This window comes from Notolepis coatsorum, assembly GCF_963971535.1.
Source record: "Notolepis coatsorum genome assembly, chromosome: 2".
NCBI classification, from domain to species: domain Eukaryota; kingdom Metazoa; phylum Chordata; class Actinopteri; order Aulopiformes; family Paralepididae; genus Notolepis; species Notolepis coatsorum.
The window spans coordinates 66,625,330-66,636,488 of NC_140166.1; the positions used below are offsets into that span (position 1 = coordinate 66,625,330).

The window sequence follows — 11,159 nt, forward strand, 5'->3', positions numbered from 1 at the left end:
CTCATCATGCACTTTATTTAAAATATTCTGTTATGTACAGTGTTATATGTGTTTCATGTATGTATATATTGTACTACGGTCTGTGGGAGCTCCCCTGAAATTTCACTCACGGTCATATAAGAGTTTTAATGTAGAAGGTTTTAGTAATGAAATGTTGGGTATAAACTGGGAGGAGGTATGTTGTGAGGATGACCCAGAGGTTGCACTGGACTTATTTATGTCAGAAACAAATCAGCCCCATGGATAGATAGTAGCTTTTAATGAATTTTAATGAATGAGAGAGACATACTGTAGCCAAAAAAGCATCAGTGTGTTCCAGTTCTGCAGATGACAGACAAAAGTACCGTTCCTTACGTAATCAAGTCACAAAGTTAAATAAGGTGAGAAAAAGGGAATATTTTAAACCATGGTTATATGATGTGAGAAATGATGGTAAAAATCTATGGAATGTTTTAAATCAAATTATGGGTAGAAAATCCAATGTCTGTACACCTTTTGTTGAGTCATATGGAATTGTCCTAACCAAACCATGTGATATTGCCAACCATTTTAATGATTTTTATGCAAGTAAGATATCTCAGCTCAGGCAGGGAATGCACATCTCAAACAATACAAAATCAAATGACATAATTAAGAATATCATAATGAAAGATAAAGGGTGTACATTTGATTTTCAACAGGTTGAGGTTAGTGATATTGAAAGGTTACTCCAGGCTCTACCTGACAGCAAGTTAGCTGGCACAGACAACTTGGATAGTAAATTATTGAGAATTACTGCTACGATCATAGCAAGTCCAGTGTCATATTATTAATAGATGTATACAAGTGGGACTATGTCCAAAGATATGGAAGGAGGCTAAGGTTACTCCTTTACCCAAAGACTCCAAATCAGTTTTTAATGAGGGCAACTCCAGACCTAATATAGAAAATGTAATGTACATATACGTTGTATACATCTATTAATAATATGACACTGGACTTGCTATGATCGTAGCAGTAATTCTCAATAATTTACTATCCAAGTTGTCTGTGCCAGCTAACTTGCTGTCAGGTAGAGCCTGGAGTAACCTTTCAATATCACTAACCTCAACCTGTTGAAAATCAAATGTACACCCTTTATCTTTCATTATGATATTCTTAATTATGTCATTTGATTTTGTATTGTTTGAGATGTGCATTCCCTGCCTGAGCTGAGATATCTTACTTGCATAAAAATCATTAAAATGGTTGGCAATATCACATGGTTTGGTTAGGACAATTCCATATGACTCAACAAAAGGTGTACAGACATTGGATTTTCTACCCATAATTTGATTTAAAACATTCCATAGATTTTTACCATCATTTCTCACATCATATAACCATGGTTTAAAATATTCCCTTTTTCTCACCTTATTTAACTTTGTGACTTGATTACGTAAGGAACGGTACTTTTGTCTGTCATCTGCAGAACTGGAACACACTGATGCTTTTTTGGCTACAGTATGTCTCTCTCATTCATTAAAATTCATTAAAAGCTACTATCTATCCATGGGGCTGATTTGTTTCTGACATAAATAAGTCCAGTGCAACCTCTGGGTCATCCTCACAACATACCTCCTCCCAGTTTATACCCAACATTTCATTACTAAAACCTTCTACATTAAAACTCTTATATGACCGTGAGTGAAATTTCAGGGGAGCTCCCACAGACCGTAGTACAATATATACATACATGAAACACATATAACACTGTACATAACAGAATATTTTAAATAAAGTGCATGATGAGTGGTAACAGTGATTATCAAGTCCAGGTAAGTGCATGGTGCACGTGAGGGGACAGTCAATGAGCGTTTAACAGTCTGACTGCTTGGGGGAAAAAGCTGTTCTTAAATCTTTAACTCTTGGCATGTATGGACCGGTATCTCCTCCCTGAGGGAAGGAGCTGAAAGAGGTGATGTGCTGGGTGAGACTGGTCCTTGATGATACACTTGGAGCGGTGGAGGCAGCGGGAGGTGAAGACGGAGGTGATGTTTGATAGAGGAGTCCCGACAATCCTGCCTGCCGCCTTCACCACCCTCTGTAGAGCCTCTTGCTCTGCCTTTGTGCAGCTGGATAACCACACAGACTTCACACAGACTGTCTGTACAATACTGCTGTAGGCCTATAATACTTATGTAAATAAGTAAGGCAATTGAAATATATCTGCAGTACAGCTCAATACACACAATTGTTAAGGGGATGCAGACCAGAGAAAGACTTCCGTCTTGTTTACATCAGGGTCCCCCATTTTCAATTCATCATAAATGTACAGTTCCCTCCCCCTTGTATATATTTACTGTATGTCACAAATGTAACAGTACTGCATGGTCTGCATCCCCTTAACAATTGTGTGTATTGAGCTGTACTGCATTCTGCAATCTGTTAATAAAGTTTTCAATCAATCAATCAATAAATCAATAAATCAATCAATCAATCAATCAATCAATCAATCAATCGGTCACTGTACCCATTCTGCAATCTGTTAATAAATTTTTCAATCAATCAATCAATCAATCAATCAATCAATCGGTCAGGTCACGTGTACCCATTCTACAATCTGTTAATAAAGTTTTCAATCAATCAATCAGGGCCTGTGGTCACGTGTACCCATTCGGCAATCTGTTAATAAAGTTTTCAATCAATCAATCAATCTGTTAATAAAGTTTTCAATCAATCAATCAATCAATCAATCAATGAATCAATCAATCAATCAATCCCGCAGTGCAACGTGACCCAAATCATACGGCAATCTGTTAATAAAGTTTTCAATCAATCAATCAATCAATCCCGCAGTGCAACGTGCAACGTGACCCAAAATCACGTCACCATAAAGTTTTCAATCAATCAATCAATCAATCCCGCAGTGCAACGTGCAACGTGACCCAAAATCACGTCACCAAAATCAGCCAATGGAAGCGAGGGGTTGCTATGTGCGGGGCTTGTATGTGCGGGGCTTGTAAGCGCTGGTCTGAAGGTCTGCAGCTGGATACTATTGGAGGTAAACGCGCTTTAATGGAATTGACGTCACCAGGAAGTGAGCTGACAGGCTGCAGTGGAAGTGACGTCACCAGGAAGTGAGCTGACAGCAGGCTGCAGCGGCCGGAGACGCTGAACTATCTTTGCCACAGCCTTGGCATAAAATAGGTAACATTTTGGTATTATTTAGTTCTATTCTTAGTTTGTTATGAATGCAGTCTGTGTACCGACACCTCTTCTGACGTGTAACGCTGTTGTCCACCTGCTGACGGAGTTTCATTATGAATTGAAAATGGGGGACCCTGATGTAAACAAGACGAAATTCTTTCTCTGTGTGTTCTGCAATCTGTTAATAAAGTTTTCATTCACTCATTCATTGGTATTAAAAACGGCTTTGCATGGGATCTGGTAGTGATCTGTTCTCGGTTATCTGAAAACCAATCAAGGATTGATTGATTGAAAATTGTATTAACAGATTGCAGAATGGGTACAGTACAAGGAGACACGGTTGATTGATTGAAAAGTTTATTAACAGATTGCAGAATGGGTACAGTACAGTACAGCTCAATACTGTTTAGGCAGTGGTTGTTGATCTCCATGTTATGAATCAGAATTCAGACATTGCAATGGATCACTGGCACACCTAGCTTACTATCTGCTGTATGTTTCAATCCACTAAAAAGTATGACCAGTAAAGTAAAGTCTTTCTCTGGTCTGCATCCCCTTAACAATTGTGTGTATTGAGCCATACTGTATTGTACCCATTCTGCAATCTGTTAATACAATTTTCAATCAATCAAGCTTGAGTTCTCTTCCTGCATTCAGACTAATTTCCCTTTTTCCCCAGATAGAAGGAAAATGAAGACACTTGTGGTGTTTGATTTTGACCACACAGTGGTGGATGACAATAGCGACACGTGGGTGATCAGGTGATTAATCTATTTTGTTAGGTTTATTGACCAATCAGGTGTTTGCTCAATGATAACAGGCCTACACATTATCTGAAATGAAATGAAAAAAAAAAATATATATATATACTCTAACATTACTGTCATGCACTTATACTAATCCTAATATACTAACCTACACTGTAGCACTCAACACTTTGATGAACATTGTTACTCAGCTGATAGAGTTGTACCCTTCCTGATGACTTGTTGTACAAAACTTGTAAGTCGCTTTGGATAAAAGCATCAGCTAAATGAAAATGTAAATGTACACATTCAGCTGTCAACATTACACAGCCCTAGATGTAGCCTGCAGTATACCAACCATGGCAGTATTTCCTACAGGTTGATTTATTGATTAGTATGATGGTGGATAAAATGCAAGTAAAGTCAATCAGCGGAAGGACTGTTGTGTGTATGTCACACAAGGAGATATTTTAATATAGTATTGTATTATTAGAATATCTTATATTTGGTGGTTTTGTTTTATTTGTCACATATACCAGCTACATTATATGTACATTACAGTGACATGCTTGGTTCTGTATGAGCCTCCTGAGATTGTGCTTCATACAGTAAATGGAATAAAGACCAAACACTATACAAAATATGCAATATACAAAACTAAAGTACAAAATGCAAACATGAGGTAGAGAGGTAGTACAAATATTTGAGTAATAAATAGATGCAAATATGGCGTTAAAGATTATGTGCATATGACACACATATTGTGTGAACCCCCGTTTCCATTCCATTGTGCTCTCATTTGTGCGTTACCTCTTTCCAGGTGCCTGCCATGCAAGACCCTTCCCGAGTGGCTGAAGAAGTCCCACCAAAAAGGCCAGTGGACAGAATACATGGGTAGAGTGATGTCATACATAGGTGGGTGTTGATTGGCCAGACACAAATAAGTTGTGTTCGCTACAGCGGAGATACAGTAGACCACTGCAACACTTCCGGTATTCTGAGAGTGGGGGGAGAAAATGAATGAATGTGGATCATGAGAGCCTTGACATTAAGTGTGGTTGTAGCTACGGCTGTGGGGGTGCTGGAGACATGATCCATAGGGATGGGTACCGAATTCGGTACTTTTAAAGGTACTTACCGAAACACGCCGGTACTACAGAGTATCGATTCACGTGAGATACCGTTGTCGGTACTGTAAATGTATTTATTCATTTATTTTTTTCCACTTTTTTATTTTTTTAAACTATTTTCTTTTCATGTCAACGTTCACACGCACAATATACGCTTACCTAGGATTTGACTTGATTCAACAACAAAGCAGTCGGGCCAATGGCAAGCCGAAAACGGTCGAAAGTGTGGTTATTTGAAGTTTGGATTTTCTTTTTCACAACTGAGGTGGGTAGATTACATTTTTAGAGACTAAAGTACCGAAAAAAGGTACCGTTGGGTACCGGTATCGATTCACAGGTACCGGTACCGTATCGGTTCAAATGTGAACAGTACCCATCCCTAATGATCCAATATACGCCGGAGTCTCCTGAACACGGAGCCACCAATCCCAAATCGATCGGCACTTTCTCGGCCGAGCTATAGTCATTTTCCTGCACCTACTCTCGAACTCTTGCATGCGCAGATTGCCCACGGAGTCTCTCTGGATTGTCCAGAGATCTAGGTTTATCAATCTGCGCGTGCGTAGCTCGGGACTAGGTGCAGGAAAGTGACTATAGCTCGGCCGAGAGTTGGTCGCTCTGTGTTCAGGAGACTCAGGTGTATAAAAGTCTATTGGATCATGTCTCCAGCAAGGCTCTCATCCACATTACCGGTAATTCATTTTCACACTTGGGGTATAGTTGCATTCAGGACTAAAGCAACTGGGGGCGGGGGAGGGGGAGGTAGTGGGTGAAAAAAAACGTACTTGCGGGAAGCAGCAGCTGAGCAGCGGCACGACGGCAGTGTGTGGATGGGCGGGTCTTTAAATAGACTCGACGAATCGGTGACGGCGGGGCGTCGGCTAAGCTGTCACGGCTCCATACGTGACTGACGGATTCCGCCCAGGCATCAGCCAACGCATTTCCCCTTTAACACGTTAATTTAAACTTCATGGTTTACTTGACACAACAACACACCCTCCCATCTATTCACGTATCTGTTTATCTGTCCTCTCCATCCATCTATTCATGTATCTGTTTATCTGTCCTCTCCATCAATCTATTCGTGTATTTAGGTTAACTTTACTTGTTCAAGGGGGACAGTGTACATTAATAAAACATTTTACAAATGTAAATGCACCCAATTTTAGCCAAAAGGCTAATTTCCATTGGCAGTCCCCCTGTCAGAAGGTACAGGCTAAAATCCTGTGTGAAAAAGGGTTTTGTTTATCCTCTCCATCCATCTATTCACGTATTTGTTTATCCTCTCCATCAATCTATTCATGTATCTGTTTATCCTCTCCATCCATCTATTCACGTATTTGTTTATCCTCTCCATCAATCTATTCATGTATCTGTTTTAGGGCTGCAACGATTAGTCGACATAATCGACGACGTCGATCATAAAAACTTGTCGACGCAGAATGTTTGCGTCGATTAGTCATAATCTTTTTTATTTATTTTTTTATTATTATTTTTTTTGCACTAGTCCAGCTGAAGACAAAGCGGTGGAACAGATTGGACATTGAGCATGACCTCAGAGTTGCTTTGTCTACCATCACCCCAGACTTTGAGACGCTTGTCAGGAGCAAACAACGTCCCCAGTTATCCCATTAGTTCCCTGGGATGTTAAGCTAAGAAGTCTGCTATATATATTTTTTAGTTATTTAAACACTTCCACTTTAATTTGTATTATTTAATTTATTTATCTTGTTATGAGTGATTGTTGTATTGTTCAAATACATTTTGATTGAAAGTTGCTTAAGATCCAAATTCAAATGTTTCATGAGTCATTATTTTAATTTGCTATGGGATCATCATGTTATGTTAAGTTAACTGTTAAGGCAGAGGGACTGGACAACAGGGTGACATTCACAGGTGTGCAGACTTGAGCATGTGAGGTAAAACATGCATCGGAGAAGGAGCCATGCCCACAGGAAGCAGAGATTGAGGGTGTGACAAAAATAATCGTTAGATTAGTCGACTAATCGAATGACAAAAATAATCATTAGATTAGTCGACTAATCGAAAAAATAATCGACAGATTAGTCGATTACCAAAATAATCGTTAGTTGCAGCCCTAATCTGTTTATCTGTCCTCTCCATCCATCATCTATTCACATATCTGTTTATCTGTCCTCTCCATCCATCTATTCACGTATCTGTTTATCTGTCCTCTCCATCCATCATCTATTCATGTATCTGTTTATCTGTCCTCTCCATCCATCTATTCACGTATTTGTTTATCTGTCCTCTCCATCCATCTATTCACGTATCTGTTTATCTGTCCTCTCCATCCATCTATTCACGTATCTGTTTATCTGTCCTCTCCATCCATCCCTTCACCCAGGGGACCAGGCGGTCGCTCCCGACCAGGTGCGCAGTGTGATGGAGACCATCCCCTACACGGACGGAATGCTGGACCTGCTGACGTTCATATCGCAGCACAAGAACACCGTCGACTGCATCATCATCTCGGACTCCAACACCGTGTTCATCGACTGGATCCTCCGCGCCGCGGGGGTCCAGTCCGCCGTCGACCGGGTGTTCACCAACCCGGCCGCCTTCGACCAGCGGGGCTACATGCGGGTGCAGAGCCACCACTCGCACGACTGTGCCCGGTGCCCCGTCAACCTCTGCAAGCGGAAGGTCCTGGAGGTCTACCTGTCGGAGCGCTCGGAGGGCGGCGTGGAGTACCGGCGGACGCTCTACGTGGGCGACGGCGGGAACGACCTCTGCGCCACCTCCTGCCTGAGGGGAAGCGACGTGGCGATGCCCAGGAAGGGCTACGCCCTGGAGAGACTGCTGGCGAGGCCGCGGCACAACGGACAGGAGGAGGAGGGGTCGGAGGAGTCCTCGCTGAAGGCCAGAGTCGTGGCCTGGAGCAGCGGCACTGAGGTTCTCCATGAGCTGAGAGGCAGCCTTCCCTAACAGCTGAGGTGGTGATGAGGAGGCTGCGGGGTGTTTAAGTGAACAAGGGTTTAATTTAGATTTGATTTGGTTATGTTTAGCCTCAACTCTGTGGTGCTGATGATGACGCTCACTTGTTTGTTTACACTATTTTAACATCTCAGGTATTTTGTCCATAATAATTGAATAATGAACGAATACTATTTCGAATTTTAAACCAACGCATGCCCTGATTTACTGAGACTAATCACGTTCATTAACTTGAATGACTACATTCTTCTGTTTTTAGCTATGAATCATTGCCGATTATTGATTTGTTATTCTCTACCAAATTCCTCTATTATCGGCTGTTTGAGAGGTTTCAGAATTAGGCCGCAGAGAAAGTTGGGACAGTACACTCGGGTGATACAGGACACTCGGGTAATACAGTTACAGTATATTGTGGATTTAGTTGTTTATTGGCATTGGTCCAATGAGCAAAACCGGGCAGATATATATCAGGGAACATATATTGGCTGATGTTAGTGATATTTCTTTTTTTATTATAATTCTTTTTGCATTGGTATGATTTGCAGAACCATGCAGGTCCGTGCATGAGCACAACAGCATTGGAATAGATTGCAGAAACAGTTTTTTTTCTACAATTTCACTGTATTACTGTAGAAACTAGAGTGCGTAATAGGGGTGTGACGATGCAACCTCACAATGATTAATTTCTATTACGATTATTCAGGCAACGATTCAATGCATCATGAAATCTCTTCATTTGACCACGATTTGATTAGATTCGATTCATTTTCTATCAGTTAATTCCCCCAAAAAATGTGAATACCCAAATGTGACTGGGGGAACTGATTCACTCGGCATGAATGGACTATAGTCAATAAAAATAATACACAAAAAAAAAAAAATATATAATTGATTCTAACATATTCAAATCGATGCAGTTGAATCGTCACATTAGAATCGATGCATTTCGATTAATCGATGCATTCGTTACACCCCTAGTGCGTAATACAGACTACAGTACATCATATCAAATATCTGATGTTACGGGCGGTAACGGAACATGTATTATCAGTACTGTATCTGCCAACATGCGCATCTCCTTTACCCGTCTTTCTTACACAATAATGACCTGAAATTTATGAATTTGTCAACAACACTGTGGTGCAATAGATTTGTTTAAATATGGATGTCTGCGAGAAAAGAAAAAGGCCTGGTAATTGGTATTTATTTTACTTTGAAATGATTTGGAATAGGGCCGGCACACAGAAAATACTTGGCAGGGGATTTGATCTAAGCCACGGCCGCAGCTGCCAGAAGAACCACTGTGGTTAAGAAGAAGAAGTCTTTATTTGTCATGCAGATTTATTTAACACACACACATGCGATGGGCGACCCCCCCCCCCACACACACACACACACATACTGTAATATGGATATTGAGAATGATTTTTATTGTCCATTATATTATGAGTTGCGCCAAAAGTTATTTGACAGGTGTTAATGTGGCTTAGTGATGCAGATAGATTAAAATGGATTTTTGATCACAGGGTATTTGCACTTGCAGAATATTTAGAGAAAGCTTGGGATAAACGTACGAAAATAACATGTGATGTATTTACTTTGGCATCTGATGGTGTGCATGGTGTAGCTTACAAACCTTTGGAAGTGTTCTCTGCACTTCCCATCCCGTCGTAAGAGTTCTTTCTATAATTACGTACAGTGATACAGGGATAAAAAAAAAATGTAAAGTCATACTGGCCAGTGGTATAACTAGTAAGATTATGTACAGATATATTATCTAGTTATGTAAAAAGAATTATATGAAGGTATATAGACACACGATACATATTCATAAACATAAAACAATGTTTGGAAATTAGTGTTTGGTAGATTATTTCTCTGTTGTAACAATGCAATACACTTTATACCATTTACCACAGGTGGACTCCAATCATGTTGTAGAAACATCTCAAGGATGATCAGAGGAAACAGGATGCACCTGAGCTAAATGTTGAGTGTCATAGCAAAGGGTGTGAATACGTATGTACATGTGATATTAAATCTTTTTCTTTTTAATACATTTGCAAAAGATTCTAAAAATCTTTTTTAATTTTGTCATAAGGTATTGTGTGTAGAAGTTTGAGGAGAACAATTTATTTAATCAATTTTGGAATAAGGCTGTAACATAACAAAATGTGGAAAAAGTATGAATACTTTCCTACTGCCTTCACTGTCAACGGCCTTACACTGTAACAGTATATAAACATAAAACATAAAGTTTGGAAATTTGTGTTTGGTAGATTATTTCTCTGTTGTAACAATGCTTCTTGGCAATACATTTTATACCATTGGAAAAGCCTGTTTATTTACCTTTTAAATGGTGCCCCATCTGTAAGGAACATGCATTGATTGATTGATTGAAAACTGTATTAACAGATTGCAGAATGGATACAATACAGTAGGCTACGGCTCAATACACAGAATTGTTAAGGGGATGCAGACCAGAGAAAGACTTTCGTCTTGTTTACATCACGGTCCCCCATTTTCAATTCAGTACTGTTACATCCGGACATTTATGACATACTAGATATACAAATATACAGTAGCCTACTGTTTAAGAGACCGATCATAAAAGAAAATATACATTTGAGGGGGAAGAAACTGTACATTAGAGGGAGGGGGGTGGGTTTGGACATTTACCGGGGCCAATTTCGAATGGCAGCCTCCCGTAGGTGCTCTTTGAGAGCGGTTTTGAAGGAGGGTATAGGGATTCACACAGTATACAGTAATTTGCGAAACGTGTTTAGTCCCTTGTTTGAGCCGAATCTGGGTGGAACATGATTTGTGGAATGCGCATTTGTGGGATGATTGGCAATTTTACAATTTATTAATTTAACAAACAGCCAGGAGCCTCAGTAGCGTGTGGAAGAACCACACACAGCCCCAGCAGCCGGGCACCTCCTCACGCTGGACACCAGCCTGGTCACACACACTGCTGTGGGACGGCGTTCCACTCCTCAACCAGGATTTGTCGCAACTCTCAAGTGAGCCAACAACGTGGTTGTGTTGGTCACCCTGGCACGACGAATAGCACACCTAACAGCTGGCCTGATCCCACAAGTGTTGAGGTCAGGAGGACTGTTGGCAGGCCACTCCATTCTCTCTACTCCAAAATTCT

General features: G+C 40.4%; 1 protein-coding gene across 3 annotated transcripts; it reads left to right on the top strand.

Annotated features, from left to right (window-relative positions):
• Positions 1–3,078: 3,078 nt before the first annotated feature.
• Positions 3,079–10,261, top strand: phospho2 (phosphatase, orphan 2). Of its 3 annotated transcripts, none has more exons than XM_084309116.1 (4): positions 3,079–3,168; positions 3,848–3,929; positions 4,735–4,829; positions 7,413–10,261. In XM_084309116.1, exons 2-4 carry the CDS (start codon positions 3,859–3,861, stop codon positions 7,991–7,993), a joined length of 747 nt encoding a protein of 248 aa, XP_084165242.1. In that variant the 5' UTR covers positions 3,079–3,168; positions 3,848–3,858; the 3' UTR covers positions 7,994–10,261. The 3 variants fall into 3 exon arrangements, with proteins under 3 accessions (XP_084165242.1, XP_084165243.1, XP_084165244.1); XM_084309117.1 differs by having other exon boundaries at positions 3,093–3,168; positions 3,852–3,929; XM_084309118.1 differs by lacking the exon at positions 3,848–3,929 and having other exon boundaries at positions 3,120–3,168.
• Positions 10,262–11,159: the final 898 nt, after the last annotated feature.